We start from the raw sequence: 19,163 nt of genomic DNA on the forward strand, positions 1-19,163 counted from the left end.
CTAGCCTGTTTTCCAGAAGAAGGTCTAATTTTTCCTCCCTCTATTCTAGCAGCACAGCTCCACCAAGTCCCTGTTGCCTGCACTTCAGTGGAGTGCCAGCAACTGGCAAAGTCACATTTTTAGCTGGGATTGATCTTTCCCCACCTTTTCCCACAGTCCCGAAACCAGCTTCAGACATGTGGGGGGTTAACAAGTCACCGGTCACCAGGGAGCCAGTCTCCACAGGGGCCGTGGGCATCTGGAAGCTGCTCCCGGTGGTGTTCCACCAGAGCCGCGCCTGGCAGGTGCCAAGGTGCAGGAATGCGAGTCCTGCCCGCTTGGCCAGCCTTGGACTGACCTTTAGTTGCAATGGGGAACAGGAGTTTTGTTAGCGAACATAGAGTTCTGGTCTACACGTTTTTTAAATTGATTCTTTTATTGATGTGAAGTGCCCAGGTGCCCTGACGACAGTCACTAATATAGATTTCAAAAATAAAATTAATTAAGGGCCAGTCTGGACCACCTTTACTGTCACCATGTAGTACCCTTTTCTACAAGCAACAATGCAATCAACCAGCGAGCACTCGTGGAGTGTTTGAGGAGTATTTCATTACATCACAAAACACCTGACCATGGAGGTCAAGATCACTGTCACCTATCTGTGTGTACACACACACACACACACACACACACATGCACTCCCTCTCCTACCTTCCAAAAGGGGAACCGAAACACAGAAAACTAAACTGGCCAAAGGCAGTGTAAGAGCTGTGCCGCTCCATGCTCCATCCGTCCGGAGCACAGCACAGGGAGCATGGCACGGGCAGATCCTGAGCGGGAGCAGAGCAGCCTGGCACGCAGGCTAATCTGAATTACACTCATCCAGCCCTCGAAATGGTTCCTCATTAGCTGCGGGTTAATGGAGTTCCAATGAGTAGTGTTATTTTCATCCCCTGCCTCCTGAATACAAAATTCATTTGCAAATATCCTGTAAAATACTGCAAAGCAAGCCAAAGAGATATGACAACATAAGAGGCATACTATTTATGGAATGCACTTACCGTCATTTAGAAAAGGAAGCTGACATGAGCAACAGCCTAAATTTAGCAACACATTTAGTTTTTATTCACTAGTCACAATGACAACATTTCAGAAGGCTACTGCACACCTTGTGTGCTGAAAGGTTCCACTGAAATCAAGACAGACTTTGATCTGAAAGGAATTTGGGATCAGCTCCTTAATGAATACAACACTGAGTTAAATTAAGGCAATAACCATCTTGACTTTCTATTCCAAGTAGATATAAAATTACATTGATTGCAGGAAATGGTGGCATTCAAACAATATTGCAATGGCCAAAGCTTGAAAGCTAAATTCATTGTCAAGCTAAACTAGGCTTTCAGAGGGCACCATTTGATTTGAGGCAAAAAAGCATCTGCAAACCACATATTTTCAATTAATAGTGTAAAAAGCACAGAGTAAGAAAGGAAAAACACAGGTCAATATGCCACATGCCACTCAAAGAAGCAGGCTCTGCAGGAAAATACTATGCATATACATGCACACGTATATGTGTGTGTGTGTGTGTGTGTGTGTGTGTGTGTGTGAGTGCGTGTACGTGTTTTGGGCTTTTCAGTGGTTTTTTTTTAAGGCAGCCTGTACTACAAAGGCCAAATTTGAGATCCAGAAAGGCACAATGCATCTCTAAACAGCCTGACAATGCTCTTTTACCCACACTATCTTTACCTCAACAGTAATTTCAAATCAACAGCACACAAAGTTAAATCTAGTTCTTTTGAAAACTCAGGAAACAAATTAATTCGAACCCTTACCTTTGGCACCTTAAAGACTTTTGGCCATGACTTACCTGTATAAATAGAAAGAACTAATTTACTACAGAAATGCCCATGGGCAAACATGTTCTGGCTAATGAAGTGTTCAGCTTTTGCATGATTAACCAGCTGGTGGGGGTGGTGTAAAAATCACAGGGCATAAAATAATAAGAAAAATTGATTAGCAGCTCTCTTTTAAAGCACTCTATGAAAAATTTCTTTATTTTTGCTGAGCAGTTTGGAAAGTGACTGTACAGAAAAATAGACTTAAATGACTTACCAAGGAGTCAGGCAGAGATTGCACCAGGCACTCACTCCTCCAAGACCTGCATCGCAGAGAGGTTCAAGTGAAAAGCAAGATACCAACCAGCACCATGGGTGGATTACTTATACAACAGGTCCTGCCACTAGTCATAAGGGTCATTTTCTACTACATTGCAAAAGACATTATATAAAGTTAAAACCATGATTGTGCCTTGACTCAGTTCAGTTTCTATCCCAATGCTCTACACTTGAACACCTGAGCTGGCTACAGCTATTCCCATGAGCCAATTTAAGAAATGCCTTCATACAAGCCCTGGGATTCACATGCTTAGAAATACTGCACATATTTAGGTGATGCCACATAAAAAAGATGGGGTTTGCATTTACTAGGGACAAAAATCCTCTTGCCCTTCCCATCCTGTATTAGGGGTTTCTTACAAGCTCACATGCTCTGCCCTCAAAATAGCACCTAATTAGTGTACAAATATTTGGCAGACAGGTCATGAAAATAAATTTACCATTAACTCTCCCCTAAACCAAGGCAGGTTATCCTGGAGCAGTTTCACTTCATACACATTTGTTCTGGGTAACCCTTCAGCTCAGGTACAACTGGCATATAACAGTTTCTTTAAGAAAACCCACATATTTTTATGGCATGGAATTACTGCAGAAATATGAAAAAGCTGCTGACATAAAACATATGTACCACGAATAAAAAATAAAAGCAAAAATTTAAGTTACAGATATTTTGCAATAGGCCATCATAATACTCACAGTCCCTCTTTAAGGTCATTACTTCTATGGAAAATGCAATTTCTACACCTATTTATGGACTTTCAAAGACCGGTTCACAGCCCTGTACCATGGGAGACGCAGGCAAAGAATTTGCATCTCAGGGATTTGCAATGTGTTCCAGCCCTGGGGATGCAAGCATAACTCCAATGCTGGGACTTCATGGGCTGGGAACCTATATTAACTTCCTCTGGCAATTTACAAGCTGTCCCCTTATATCCACAGCTCTAACCATATTTCTAACCATAATCAGATATTGTCTCCTCAAGAGTCCTTTCTTGTGGTATGTGATGGTATACGATATACCTTCATATGCCCAGTTACCTGGATATTAATTCAATGCTCAGACCATTCTGGTATACTGTGCGTGCTGTGGCTCAAAATACTCAATCATACCATGGGATTCTTTGTGAAGAGCAATAATTTTACCTGAAATAAGAGTTATTTTTTTACAAGAACCAAAGCAGAACTCTGAAACCCATTTTCCTTCTTTTCATGACTACTGTATTTACTTTAATTACCATTTCCTGAGGAAGATCATATCATTTTAAATACACCCAAAGAAAGATGTTTCCATGCAGTTTCCCTATAGGAACCAGGCAGATTATCCTGAGAACAGATCACTTCACACATACACCAAACATTCACACTGAAGAACTGGTCAGGCCCATGCAGGTTAGATAACTCTACAAATATTCCATAGAGGTCTTTCTTTCTTATCAGGTACATCTGAGAAACTTCTCACTAACTTCATGGTCAGTCAAGACTTCTGATATCAAAGAGGTTTTTGCCCATTTTCAAGGCATTGCTGGATCATTGGATCATTATACACTTGCATAGATCTTGCTTTCAAGCCTCCTCTAATTTTTGGAAACATGTTAACACTCAAGAAAATGGGGATAGAACAGCATGAGCAAACTGAAATAGAGGAAAACTGAAAACACTGGCATTTCTCTCAGTACGTCAGTTATGAAAGTGCTATTTCCAGACAGAATTCATCATAAAAAGAGAGATTTCTCATTAAGCAAGAAGTAGCATTAAATTCCACTTAAGTCTAATTTCTCTGGTCATACTTGAATCGTGAACCATTTCTAAAATGTCGCGTATTTCTAACTCTGATGAACTGGGACCCTGACAACACTGGAGCTTGTAAGCTGTGTTTGAAGTTATTTTCAAACATGGTAACAGCCTAATATGGTTACAACACAATTTATTAACTGCAGCTAAGAAATTATGCTCTGCAGTATCTAAGTAACATCATAATTTTAGCCAGCCTACTTGTTTCAAAAGTAAAAAATTTTTTAAAGCCTGTTTGCTACAGAAAGTGAATGCTTGTTAAAACTGTACTTTTTTAAAGGAATTCAGAAACACAGATATGAGGCATAGCTGGTTTACAAAAGGCAAAACCTAATTCTTCAGACCGGTGCATCATACTCCAAAAACTTTAGATAATTCTCTGTTTGTTTACTTTTGAGCAATTGCTTTGGAAGAGCCCCCCAGTGGGTGATGTTGCGTGCCCTGCAGAGGGGTCAAGCACAACATACAGGCTGCACACTGCAGGCTTGCTTTCAAAGAACAAGCATACACAAAGGTATTTAGGTGCCTAACTCCACTTATATCCACTTTCAGTGAAACTGATAGAGTAAGTGCCTCTGAGGACATGATCCTTTGACATCAATGTGGATTCCTCAAATGGATCCAGGTCCATGCTTTTATGGACACCAAAACAGCAGAAAGTGAAAAATATTCTGCTTTGTGGCTTCTTTATCCTCTTCTGTGTTGGAGTTTGTCTAAGACCATGGTTCCTGGTAGAGGACATAACAGCCAAACAGGCTGGTCTAATTAACCAGAGCTTTTCATACTAATTAGGAACAACATGAGCATTAGGCAATCAATAGGACACCTTATGCCACTGCTTCTTAAGTCTGCTTTGACTACTTCTGGTTCAGCTGTACCCTTGAAGCATATTTGGAGGGTTCTTCCTGACACCCTCCCACATAGCATCAATTTTTAGCAACAATAACCTTTCCCATTACATTAGAAATTGATAAGCAACACGGTTAACCTAAGTGCTGCAGCTAAAAGTCAGACGTAAAGTGCCAAAAGGATTTTTTTTTAATTTTGGTAAATTATTTTGATCACTTCTAATGTGATTATACACTTGACCAGTGAGTAACATAGTATGATACTCACCACACTGCAAACAAGTTGCACACAGACTTGTTTAACACACACATCCCACTCAAGAGCAAGGGGAGCCATGCTCCACCATAGTCTGTACACTCAGCAACTCACTTCCAAATTCATATGAAATAACAATGCAATCATTTTTTCAAAAGTAATTTAAAACTCTTTCTGAATAACTTCTTAAGGACAGCTGGCAAGAAAGCAATATGTCTTAAATACAGATAAAAACAGAAAACCTTTAAAGCATCTTTTCCAATTGAGACGCTCAACTGCTAAAATTAGTTCTTAGAATTTCTTCTTTGGGTGCCAGTTAAGATCTTGCTCCAAATGACCACTAACAATCAATCCTACTGACTTTGAAATAATCCACAACTACTCAATAAGACCTGTTTGCTAATTAGGTGCATGCAACCCCCTCACAAGACATCACACTCTCATACCCTTATTTTTAAAAATGCACTTTTGTTCCAGTGTCCTGAAACTAACTGTACAAACATGAAGAACTCAGATGCCCTCTCAACCCCCACTGGAAGTGACAAGTGAGTCCTTCTAAAATTGCAAACACATAGTGTCAAGTGCAGGTGTTTGTAAACAAGTTTGGAAATGTTTCTAATTATAAACCATAGGAGTTAAAATTAGAAGTCCAATCCGCTGGCCTTAAAAAAAAGAACTTCCAAAAGTGTTCATCTAAATGAGAGCAACCAGTGATGTTTCATTTAGTAACAGGAGCAGAATTCCAGTGCCAAGCAGCACACTGCTCTTTATCAAACTTTCCACTATGAGTTACATTTCTTAAAAAAAAAAAAAAAAAAAAAAAAAAAAAAAAAAAAAAAAAAAGATTTTATAAGAATTTTAATTTGCTGTCATACTATGATACTGTATATGTGAAAGTACAATCTAAAAATACCCTATTCACAGGTCTCCTGCGTTTCACATAATTATAAAGAGGGAAAAGAAATGTTCCCAAATTTTCTGAATCTGTCTTGGCTGACAACATCAAAGTTCAGCTTTTATGGGGAGCTTCCCACGCCAACCTTCTGAGAACTCAAACCAAACTCTGCTTCAGGGAGCCTTACCCTTCTGGATGAAGTTCTCCTCAATAACCTCAACTACTGCAAAGCTTGGCTTGCTTGGCACAAAACAAAACTCGGAAGGGCAATCCCAGAGCTCTGCCTGATGGAGATCTCGGGATGCTGCCACTGAACTTGAGGTATCTCAGACTTGTCTTCACAACTCTGACATGGAGGTCAGAAATGCAGCTCTAAGGAGCCACATGCTTTGACCAACACTTCAGACAGAGGCTGAGAAAAGCCAAATCCTGCAGCCCTTTTACAGCATTTACAGTGTACTATGACAAGACAGTGCAGGACTATCTTGGACTTTACCTTTGCAGGAATTTAGGGAGAAAGCAAAGCTAAGGAGAGAGGGAGCTCTTTTAAGGGGAAGAAAGATTCATTAATCTCATTATTTCTTAAAGGAAACACAACAGCACATTTGAGCATGTCAGAATAGCTTCTGCTGATTACAAGTGAGCAAACATAAACCAATTGCAGAGAGGCTCAACTATGGGCTTGATTCAAGAACAGAGTAGTCTCCTGCTGCACTGTCCTGAAGAAAATGGAAAGGAACGTGGATTAAACAGCAAGGACCTGCTCCAGGAACAAGGTGAGACTGGCCCTGCCCAGCAGATATCCCTCTGTTCCCCACCTACAACACAGACAGGCACTGCGAGGGGCAGGGAAACAACAGCTCTTCGTCCCCGGCACAGCCAGCCTCCACCTCCTACTCCATTGGGATGTTACAAGACAGAGGAAGTGCCCAAACCCATCCTCCTCAAGAACCAGGACAGAAAGTAAGTTGCCTATGTCTCATCACAGTCAGGGAGATATTTCACATAATAACTACTATCCAACCTTTCCTTTTCCTTCCCTTTCTTTTCTTTTTAGCCTTTGCTCTGTAAAAATAATAGTGTAAAAATATTTTTTTTTTCTGGAGAGCCTTTTGAAATTTACTGTATTCAACAAACATGACCAGACCAGTTTAGTGCCTTACATTGTACCCAGCAAGTGCAGTGCTTTCAAAGCAGGAGTCCTGCAGGTGGCACTTCCAAGTCATAATACCATAAAATAATGGAATCAGTTGGGTTGGAAGGGACCTTAATGGTCATCTAGTTCCAAACCCACTCTGATGGGCAGGGACAGCTTCCACTACACCAGGTTGCTCTAAGCACCATCCAACCCAGCCTTGAAAACTGCCAGGGCAGAAGCATCCAGTTTCTCTTGGCAACCTGTTCCAGTGTCTCACCATCCTCACTGTAAAAATTTCTCATCTAAACCAGTTCAAAGCCGTTTTCCCTCGTCCTGTCATTATACTCTGCTAAAAAGTGTGTCCCCATTCATTCTTACATGTCACATTTAGGTACTGGAGACTATAAAATCTCCTCAGGGTCTTTTTTTTTTTTTTTTTTTTTGGTGAAGAGACCACAGTAATTAGGGACAGAGTGATGGTGCATCTCACTGGCAGTTGGTGGCCTCTACCCTTCTTTTCCTAAGCTTGGGTACCTCATCGTCCCCTTTCCTGGCCAGTGCTGTGAGAGCTCCCTCTCCTGTTCCAGTTTAACCAATGTTAGACCTTGTCCTACTGGAAACGTGGCCTCAGTGAACAGAGCAGGTTCTAAGAGAGTCTCAGCAAACTAGGTTTCCTGCTACAAACTGACATCAAAATAATTCCCTGAGAGAGTATAAACTTCCAACTAAAACCTATGAAATTTACTTCTTTATTAAACATAGATTTATATTCACATGCCAAGTTGGTATACATACTATGGATATTGTGTATATACAATATATACACATATATACCCACATGTGTATGGCACTCACAGACATGTAGCATTGCAAATCTTTCATGCTACTAACCTCACTGCTACTTTAATTCCAAGCAAGGATAAAAATTATTCATTTCTACAAGCACATCTAAACTTCTGAATGTACCCATACTGGACTCACCTAGAAAAATGTTTTTTCCTAAATGAATACATACTGGAGCTGTGTTTGCAAGTCTAAACAAACCAGGCTTTTCACTGGGTATATAAATATTTTAATTAACAATAAGTATGTATTTAGGAGATTCTGCATCAAAGGCTAGATCAGTTAGGGCAATTAACCCATTACAGTTTTCTAATATATTAGATGAAAGAAATTAGGAAATTAGGAAATGCATAAGGAATTTAGAAAATGCATAATTGGACTTTAAGCATTTGAGTGGTAAAATAATCTCAGATAGATATTAGATTTCTAGTATTTTCTGCATGCTCAAAATGAAAGCATGAAGAGCAGCGCAATTGCATATATCCTCTACCAAAAATAGCTGAAAAATACTATAGAAGAGTGCCTGCTGGGTTGGTTATAAAAGTAAAGTATAATCCATTAACTGCTAATTAGAAGCATCAGAAGCAGGCTTTGCTGCAATAAGAGCTGGCCCCTAAGTAGATGTTTCTGTAACCATTTAAAGGCACAGGGTTTCTCCAGTTGCTGAGAATGGAGCTTGGATGGTTTCAGCATAAAGGCCATGTGAAAAGAGACTATGGCACTTGGCCATGTTACCCAGCTGTTTTCTAAATATGATGACAGGTGCCATTTTTTCCATTTGATCATGGAACGTAATATATCTTCAAACAAATTTTCCCCAACTAGTCTGGTGCAGTTACATTTCAGATTCAAATATAAGAATGTTTGCTTTTTTTCTCTGACAGACACATAATGCAGAGTCTTTGGCAGATATTTCATTATCGGCCTTTTTCTCAAAGCTGAATTTTTAGTTTATGTATTATTTTGCTTTTTACTGCCATTGCAGGAGGGAAAGAATACGCACTTGGGCAAAGGATTTAATTCTGAAGGAATTAAGAAGGGGGTGAGGAGCTACTATTTATAATTAGACAATAAATTTGACTTAAATAAGGAAGAATCCTCTTCCACTCTGTTCACTATTTCCTAAAGAATGGGAAGCATTGCCATAATTTCTCCTTTTCTTTATCTGACTAGTTACCTGGTGAAACTGAACTCCTTTCCTACCACTGAAAGGCCAAGCAGGTCTTTTGATCAGTTTGCCTATGAAAAGATCTTAAAGGGTTAGGGCAAAAAAGGTGAAGCCAGAAGAAATCCCAGTACTCCAGCTCCCTGCAGAAGTACCCAAGACACAAAAAGCAGCAATTATGGACATGAACAACAAGAGATGATGCCTTGAAATGAACCACAGGCTCCAAACCCCAGCCATGCAGCATGGGGAACCAAAGGGAGCTCAGCTCCCTCCAGGGCTTGAGGGGCCTTGAGCAGTGCAAGAGGACAGGATACAAGTCAGACTGCACAACTTGAAAAATCAGGGAAAAACAAAGCAGATAACTAATTTCCCATGTTAAAAAAGGGATGTATACAGCTAGCACAAGGGGAAATAGTTCAGATCAACGTTTTGAGCTTTTCATCTCCATGGATCAATCAACTAGTAAATATAGGAAGAAAATTTGTGTGGGGCAGGAAATGAGGGCATTTAGCTTTTTTCTTTCTGCCCTATTTTCATCTACAACACAGGAGAAACTAATTTCATTTAAAATGGTGAAATAGGGGCATCCATTAAGGAAAATTAAGATGGTAACAAATCATTTTAGAAAGGTAAACATCTAAGAAACAATAAAACTAAGATTACAGTAGAAACAATAAAATCAGATTTACTTTAAACCAATGTCTTAAATATTTGCTAACCCTGGCAGAAGCTCTTACAAGGCAGATGAGTATATCTGTTTTCATTCTGTATGTAGGGAAACAACCGAAAAATGCCCCAAAGCCACGGAGGGAGTCAGTGTCAAAGACATGATTAGTAGTTCAGAAGTTATCTGATTCGGGTCACATGGTGTTCCAAAAACCATACCTAAATATAGCATGCAAGAGATCCGCACAAAGAGCAATCCCATGATGGGAGCACACTAAACTCTCCACAAAATTAATTAGGGTTATTTTGAGGCAACCAAAGGAAAGCAAGAAGGAAAAAAAAATCAATCCTTGCCCTGCCCAGTTCTGCAAGAGCAGATGTCTCTGGTATGAACAAGCTTCATTGTGCAGCCCAGGCACTCAGGGAGGTAGTTCCTGGGGAAAACTCCACACAGCATCAATGTAGAAGGTGGGCAGGGGGCACAGTATGGTTGTATTAAGGAAGACATCTCACTGAGGAACAGGATGACCCTGGCAGCAAGGGGACCAGCAGGAAGCCAATACTTGAGTTCTTCTGTTGCTGTTAACAGCATCCTTCTAACACAGAAACAAAACCACCTTTTTGGAAAAGGAAGGTCCATGTAAACAATACCCTTGGCACAGACCAAGACTCTTGGGAAAAAATGAATGCTTCCCCAGATAGAATGGAAAGAAAATTTTCTGCTGGAAGTTGTTACCCCTGAAATCCTCCATTAGCTTTGTCCCTTGACAGGGAGGAGCATTTTCTCACACAGCCTAAAGAGGTACTTCTAACAGCCTTCCCTACCTGTAGGCACAAGGAGCAACCTCATGGAAAAGCATGCAGATCTTCAAAAGGCAGCGGGAGCAGGAGAAAGGAGAAGTGTTCCTCAGGTCTTTTGAGTTTCCTTTGGTCCCTCACTGTTAAGTGGGCACATTTTTTCCTATGTTTCCTGAACACTGAATTGCCAGGTGGCTTCTGACTTCTGCTGACCTACAAGCTGATTTCAGCCAGCTGGCCTAGTTCACAATTTCCCTATAAAACCTATTTTTAAAAGCTCTGCTGTGAATGCCATGGCAAAGGTTTTACGATGACCACAATGATCAATTTACTTGGACATCACCTTTGTTCCCAAGTACCAGGGGGAACACCATTCTTCTCTCAAGCACTAGAACATGCAGGACACACTGATGTTACCCAGGCAAAGCAGAAGCAGGGGCTACAGAGAGCAGGACAAAGTGCAGGACAAAGCTGGAAAGAGGCAGAGCTGTGAGGAGTGCTGATGTCAGCAGGTAGAAAGCAGGCTCTTGAGCCCAGACCACCGAGCAGGTGCTCCAGAAGGCAGGTAACAAAACAGAGTGAGTGCAGGACACAAACTGCAAATTTCGGCTCCAGTGCTTCAGGCCATTAGCAGGTGCTTCAGGCAGTCATCCAAATCAAAGTAAAAAAGTGGAAAGAGCCAAATGCTGGTTAGAAATGAAATCCCAGCATGGGCAGTTAAAACACTTTCCCATTGTGGGGGAAGGCTAATAAGAAAAGAAGAAACAAACATAAAGCATATGCAATTTTTGTAAAAACGGCTGTGTTGGGGATTTTACTATCCTGTACTTGAGCCCCAAGATGCAAATATTGGCTGGGATGCTGAGATCAGCAGTTATATGTCCTCAGGTGGTTAGAGACAAGACAAAAAAGAGCTGGCATTTGGGAAAAATAGAGGGCCCATTTGATAATGCTTCACTTGAGCGTAAGAGGGTTTCCCCTGTGGATATTGTCCCAAAGAAAGCTCCAGGCAAGTTTAGAATGGTTCATTACTTGTCACATCTAGAAGGTGAGTCAGTTAATGATTACACTGACTCACTTTTGACTTCAGCTTCATGTGTTTTCAGTCTGAGAACAGTGCTGTGATCAAGTGAAATACCACACACCACAAACAGAAATACAGAAGATATCTGCTTTTCAGATGCTCACGGCACAACTGTAGTTATTTTATCTGCCAGGATTTTCCTGGCGCTTTGCAAATCTTATTTTTGTTAGCTAACACACAGCATTCACAAGCCATGTTCAGGGAGTTGTCACTTTTCTATAATAATGGACAGTTCCGAGACCTGGCACTTGTTTTATTGGGATTAGTCTCCAAACGGCCCAATATTGGGGCCTTAAATGGATCCTTATAAAATCCAAATATCTGCTTCCTCAAGGGTTAATTCCCCAACGTCTCCTCAACGAGGAACAACACTACCTGGTTTAATTTGTCTTACACAGATATTAGAAATAGAACTGGCTACTCCAAACAGTTGTTGGTGCAGTCTAACTATACTGGCCAATTATAGCGTATTTTAATCAGATGGTCACTTCAACATTATTGGTAAAGTTCTCCTTGCTGAAGCCTGTGTCCCTTGCCAGAGGCTAGCAGGCTTGACAGAAGGAGGGAAACAAACTCCTTTTATCAGAGTAATATGAGTCAATATGTGGAAAGAAATTTCCATCTGCTCTGTGTTGCTGGTGACATGACATTACCATACAATTTGGTATATGTTTGTAACAGAACAGATAAAACAAGATGGCTCAGCTACTATTGTTTATGCTCCACATGTATGGGGAGCTCTCTCAAACCATTTTCTATAGGAGCGGCTAAGACTCCTTACAGAAATTCTGAGGGAAAAAGCATGTTGCTCATTATTTCAGAGAGCTAATGGCACAGACAGACAACTATGGTGCACTTCCAAAAAATAAACAAATTCTCCTTCTCAAACTGTTCTCCAAGGAGATGCTTTTGGTCAGGTACAGGAATTGCCAAAGGAACCTGCTGCATCCAGCAACCTGCAGACACACACAACCTACTAAACACAACCATGAATAGAGTGGCCTATGCTGTTTCTGCATTAATTTTGTGTCCCTGTATGTTACCAGATCCCTGGGACTTTCATGGTCTGTGGGCAGCAAATCGGCTGAGCCAAAAGGGAAGGTTCCACCTGACTAGACCAGGAGGAGCTATATTAAGCTTGTCTCAGCTGGAGGTCATTCTGCATATTTTGAAGGCTACTTTCTTGGTAGCTGGTCAAGCAACCAGTGACCAGAAATTAAGAACCTAATCTGTACAACATCCATAATACTCAGAACACTTCTGAAGTCCAGACCCTACATATATAAAGTTGTGAATTTCCAAAATGTTTGACCAAAGCCATTTCTCTCCAGCCCAAGCAGGCTCTTGCATTTGTTAAGCAGTTGCTTCATGTCTCATTTCCAGTAGGCTGCTGGTAGCCCTGCAGCCAAGAATTCATTTCCACAATTCCAAAACATTTTTTGATACTTCCTGACCAAATGGCTTTGCAGTAGAAATTGGTTTCTGTCACCATCTGTTGTTCCATAGTTCGGAAGGGCTAACATTTTCCTTCAAGAGGGAAAAAGTTGGGGAGGATGCATGGCCAATACTAGTGGAACAGATATTCTTTTCCATACTGTCACTTTATAGGGAAGGCTTGGCCTATTTCTCAGCAGCTGTGAAAGAATCAGCAGGATTCTTTACAAAGCTTGGTGGCATATGGAATATATTGCTCACTTCTTAATACTATAAAAACAACCTTGCTGCATAACTGAGCTAGGCAAAGAAAGCAGGTGCTTGACAAAAAAAAAAAAAATTCCTAATGCATCAAGCCTCTATAGACTTTGCAGAAACTCTAGACAAATTCTAGACATATTCTAGACATGGAAACTCTAGGATATTTTGGAGACAAGTATGGGTTTGAATTAACTAAATAATATTTTACAGAAGCCCCTAGGCTTCAGAGGTGTGACAGTTCCTTAAAAATAAGCAGGCAAAATCACTGTCCCACAGGATAACATCATATTCTGCCATTCACAAAGCCAATGTTCACATTCCACACCAAAGGGAAGTGTCACCCCCCCCTCCTCTGTAAGACATTAAAAACTGCCCTGCAAGGATCCCGTCTCCATTTCTGATGTGGTAAGAGACTATTTATTTAGCATCAGTTTTAGACCATCTCTTTTTGTCACAGCCTGGCCTCATTTTTACAGCTTCTTAACCAATAAGTAAATTAAACAAAATAATAACAATAATAATATTAATATAAGAAGTCCATGATGCTCTGGTAACCATACACACTGAATTGCAAACACAGTGCCAGAATTGCAGGAGTTTAGGTTCTCACTACAGGAGACACACAAAGAACAAAGGGTAAATAAGCTTGTTGAATATGCTGGTCTTTAAGTACTCAAGAGCATTGCAAAAAAAAAATTAAAATAAGGTGGAGTATCAGAAAAGGGATTATGATGTGCTGCAGTTATGTGCCCACTGCTGTATACACCCCAGTGAAAGTCCACTCAGCTATCCCTGCACATACACATGCAGATATATTCATGGTCATCTGTGCCCTGCTGCACCTAGAATGGCCCCAGCAGGTGAAACCAAAGGGCCACTTAGGCTGATTAGCTTGTCCGGGCCCATGGCAAACAGCAGATGCTTAATGAAGGTCATGGAGCAGGGGTATAGTGACAATTCCCCAGACTACTCTTACAACATCCATCTATTTGTGGCTCAGAGACTTCCTTTAACAAAATACATACAATTTTTCCAGATTACTGATCTGCTTTTAGAAATCTTCACTTGCAGTTACAGATGATTACTCAGAGCAAGGTTCTCCAGCTACATTGCATGTTTCTTGTACTAAGTGAGCTATTACATGTCGATATGGAAAAATCCAGTCTGACGCCCTCATCCCAGAGGAAGGGTAAACTGACTATTTGGGCAGTCCATGCTGCCTGAGCTGCTGCACAGGTCTTCTGTGCACAGTCCAGATAGAAAAAGAGGTCTGCTGCAGCCTCTATGCAGGAAAAGTCCCTCTATGATGGTGGAAGTTTGGAAGTGCTGTCCTATAGGTTATGATTTTGAGCTGCACATAAATGATTAAAGCCATAAATACAGATCTGTCATCTATGGGGCTCTGAAGCTACCCTTTGATCTCCTGTCACTGTTCAGATAAGTGGCCTTTTAGCAAAACAGGATAGGGAGTACATTGCTGGACACTGAAGAAGTACCAGCTACATGGACAATCACGGGACAGCATGCACCTGTCACTTCCCCACAGTAATACAGTGAGAGGGTCATTGCTCTTCCAGAGGCATCCAAAAACCGGTTCTTGTTCACAGTTCAATATGTTTGCTATTTATGCACCTCCTCATTGCTCAAATATTCTTTGCTCTGTATTCTTTACTTTTACTCTGTATTCTTTAACACCCAAGAAAATTAAGCCAGAAAAAGAGAGGCCAAAGGGAAGTGCAGTATCCAAGAACAAAAGATTCTCCTAGCAGTTTCACACTCTATTCATGTAATACACAAACCAAAAATAATACAGACTAAAGCCTACTATCTAACTAAGCAGCCTTAAATAATATTTAGCTCTTTCTATCATCCAGAAATCTCAAAATACTTTACAAAGGTGTGCAGATTGGGAAGAGCCAGAATGCAAGCTACTCCTAGGCATCTGCTCTTTCCATTAGACTGCATCACCACCTCCAAGTATGAGCACAATTCTCTTGGAGCTGGCATGGAGAGATATGTATGTGCGTTAAAGGAATAGTTTTTCCTTAATTCCCTATGCACTGATTGCTTTTAATACAATGTTTCAGAATTCTCTGTATAAAAGTAACAGTATACCATGCCCCTATGTTACTCTAACTACTACTTACATGGGCAAGTAATACTTCATCCAAATGCAGTCCTCCTTTCAATTACACTAGGAATGTAGTCAATAATCAAGCTATAAATGACTCTTCTCAAAACCGTGAAACAAGGAAAAAGTAGGTTTAACAACATCAAGAAAAAAATGAAAAAGAATATGATGACAGAGGAAACAAAGATAAAACCACAGAGTTTTGTAGAAATAGGGGAAAGTCAATGTCTTCCTCCAAAAGAGAAAAGCTTGCAGAAATTATCACAGAAGGAGTGTTTCATAAGAAAATTCAAATGCCAACATGAAGCAGAAATACTTGGAAAGCTCGAAGTCTTACTTTCAGCATGACCTGTCAAACTCAGCACGGAGAGTAAAGTCAGTTGATAAAACATTCCTATCTCAACCTCCACTCTCAAATCAGAAAGCTTCTGTCAACAAGTTTTGGTCTTTGCTAAAAAAGTGCGAATCAACAGTAACACCTCAAAAGGCTGAGGATCCATGTCAGATTTTTAAATATTGGTTGAACGACTTATATTTTGCAAACATCAATGCGATAGCTAATAGAAATGGTGTATCAAAACAAATACTTGTCAAAGTTTTTTTATTTGGTTGGGTTTTTTTAAGGTTTGCAGTGAAACTACTATTGTTCAGATAAAAAAAAAAAAAAGAAAAGAAAAGAAAAGAAAAAACCTACCAAAATCTGATCTCCACTCTCTCCAATTAGAACCGTTGGTGTTTGTGTAAACTCAGTTCAGGGAAGACATAAACAGCATTTTTTTAAGGTAATGATTTTCACCACAGGCCATTTAAAACAGGTGTTAAGAGTGGCCCTGAAACATATCTCATCTGTGTTCACCTAAGTTAGCTTATTTTTGTTTTGCTCCATTTTAATGTATGTATACATCCTGTGTTTCCAGCTTGTCTTTTCAGGCCACTCCCATCCTCAACACTCTCAATCTGTCAGCCAGACTCCAAGGACAGGAATTAAAAATGACCATGTTCAAAAACTGAACCTCCCTGTGTAACAGACTTTACATAAGCAGAAAGACTAAAAATCTGAAAAGTTCCCCATGGTCTTTGCATATTAAATCCCACAGCTTGCCAACAGCAGGGCATGTTTTAGTGTCAAAGAACAGAGCACTGGCTTGTGTTTCTGTGTGATGGAAGAGCTGGGGTACTCCTGTCTCTTTACATTTCACATCACACTGTTGGTGGAGAAAGTTGACAACACCAGGATGCTCAAAAACACCCTGTACTATTACACAGAGGAAGCAAGATGCTTGCTGAGAAATAGTGCTGACACCACAATACGGTTGATTTGGCAAGGGTGATAAAAGCTTATTTTTGGTTGGTTCAGGCAGTATTTGATTAAAATAGGATTAAATCCTCATCAGACTTGCTTAAAAATCATTTCACACCCATCCCATCAGTCTGCATCATTCTCTATCTTACAATATTGTCCACCATTAAACAGAAAGAGAGTTAAGTTTCTGCTCATAACATCAGACAAAGTCCTTGAAAAGACTAATGCAGCAAAGTAAAGGAAGGATTCAGTCAACTGGCAACCAAACAGAAGCCTTCTGATATTTCCCACTGAGAAGTAACAGGATCTTGGCTATAGATATGTTTGTCAAACATATCTATAGCAGGGATAATTAAGTTAGTACAGCAAACTAGGTGCATGCTTTGAAGTGTTCATGCAGCTGCTATACTGACTTTTCTTTCACCTGGTAGGTTAAGCTCACCATCTCAAACTTATTTGCAGACTCATGACCTACCCTCTGTCCTCATTATCACTTCATTTCAGATAGCTGAACATCTTGGAAATAATATTCAAAGGTTTTGTTATAAATAAAGGAGACTAACAGAAGCCTAAATACAGACTTCTGTAACCGAGGAATAACCGGCTGGAACTTCTTATGGCTCCTTTGTGCCAAGGAGTTCACATAACTTTACAAACAAATATTCTTATAAGGTAGATACTGTTATTTTTTCCTTTTTCAAGGCCTCTTGTAATTAGCATCCAAAAGCTTGCTCCCCAGTTTCCTATAACTGGAAAAAAATATGGAAACAGACAAAATTCTTGCCCTCCTTTGCAAAAAGCCCCAAGGATGTTACAATTTCTATACTGGTATCCCTCAGAATAACAGGGTCAAAATATAAAACAGAAAGCTTTAAATTCCCTGTCTTTGGCAGTAATTTTTTACTCCTCAATATTACCAGCAGTGATACCTTTCCTGTAAAGATCAAACCTAACATGATGGTGAGGATTCTGCTCTGGTTTCTGTCACTGGCAAGAGCAGCACCCAAGTGTGCAGAACCTACAGCAATATCCAGACTGACTCCCACTGATCTCAGTGAAGCCAAGACATTATCTCATATGCTTTTCCATACAGCTGGGGAGTGATTTCATAAGCAAAGGTCTTCACTCACCTACATCCTTCTACAAATCACTTCTCCACTGTCTCTTCTTCAACCAACTCAATAAGGGGCCTATCAACAGTCTCCACTTTTCTACCCTAGGTTTCTAAGACAAAAAAATATCATTACCTTTATTTAGATCAGTGTGTTTCTAACTGGGATAGGACCCTGCATTCACAATACAAGTCACAAGACAGTGACTTGTAGCCCAATAGACTGGATCGAGACATGCACTCCTGAATTTCTCTTCACTCAAATGTAACAGGCATTAACTTCTGAGCAAGAGACACAATTATGATAAAGACAGCACTTTCCCTTGTGCCTCCTCTGTTATACAATTTCTACTTATTCTGCCAAGAGACATGCATTTTGTGTATTTATGGATCTGAGAAATCCCAGATCAGACATGAGCACCATTGACAGGGCAAGACACTGCTGGAACTGTCCTGGTAGTGTCCATCCTGTGGGAACACTTGGCTTTCGTTTTCCAGTAACATCAGACAAATGCATCCATTTTAACCTATTCATTTGGCAAAAAAGAAAAAACACACTCTTGCTGCAATTGGTTGTTGCGCCTTTGCCTTTATTTCCAAGTTACTTAGTTACTTGGGTTATTGTTTCCAGTATTTCATTTCTCAGGACACTAACAGGCTGGCTGAAATCACATCTCCCTTTTATATGAGGGCAAAACATCTCACCCGCGTCCTCGACCTGTACCGATTAAACAACCCATCAAACTGCCTTAGAAGAGTCAAGCAGCAGACTTGCCTCCAATAGCTCAGTTGTTTTCAAAAAGGAAAAGCAAACAGGCAAGATGGGGCTCAAAAGCTTGCCCCAAAACAGGAATCCTTGCTCTTCTGAGGGCTCCAAGCCCATCTCAGGAGCAGCATCTCACTGACACTGATGTGAAGCCCATGGCCTAACAGGCAGCCAGGGACCCCATGTACGGAGACACTGTTGGCATTGGGACACAACGGTGAGTAAGGGAGTCCAAACTTCCTCCTACATGCAAGCTTGAGATTCCATTTTCTGCAAGGTTACCCCCAATGATTAAAATGTTCTGTAACTTACCCTTAAAGGCCAGTCATGATGGGATCCACCAGAATCGACCTGTTATCTTTTACCTCCGCACATACCCCGTGTGTGCCTTTCATAAGTAATATGCTTTACTGATGAATGCTGGCAATATTTTCCACTAATTGCAAGAGTTACTAAACTGAACCTTAACTAAAATTAAGTTGACTATTAAAAGCTCAATGAGTAACCCAGCAAACGG

At 40.4% G+C, this 19,163-nt stretch overlaps 1 protein-coding gene across 19 annotated transcripts in view; it reads right to left on the reverse strand.

The window, feature by feature from the left end:
* Positions 1-19,163, reverse strand: part of ESRRG (estrogen related receptor gamma) — a 371,041-nt gene that overhangs the window by 335,436 nt on the left and 16,442 nt on the right. For 12 of the 19 annotated variants that reach the window (XM_041426700.1, XM_041426704.1, XM_041426712.1 and 9 more), the window contains exon 2: positions 2,092-2,137. The exons of the other annotated variants lie outside the window; for them this stretch is intronic. Coding sequence is in view for 1 of the 12 variants with exons in the window: in XM_041426694.1 (XP_041282628.1) it covers positions 2,092-2,137 (46 nt within the window). In the remaining 11 variants the exon portion in view is untranslated. The remainder of the gene's footprint in view (positions 1-2,091; positions 2,138-19,163) is intronic. 19 annotated transcript variants of the gene reach the window in all.

The sequence above is a fragment of the Onychostruthus taczanowskii genome, unplaced genomic scaffold (assembly GCF_017590055.1).
Source record: "Onychostruthus taczanowskii isolate IOZ18803 unplaced genomic scaffold, ASM1759005v1 scaffold93, whole genome shotgun sequence".
NCBI lineage: Eukaryota > Metazoa > Chordata > Aves > Passeriformes > Passeridae > Onychostruthus > Onychostruthus taczanowskii.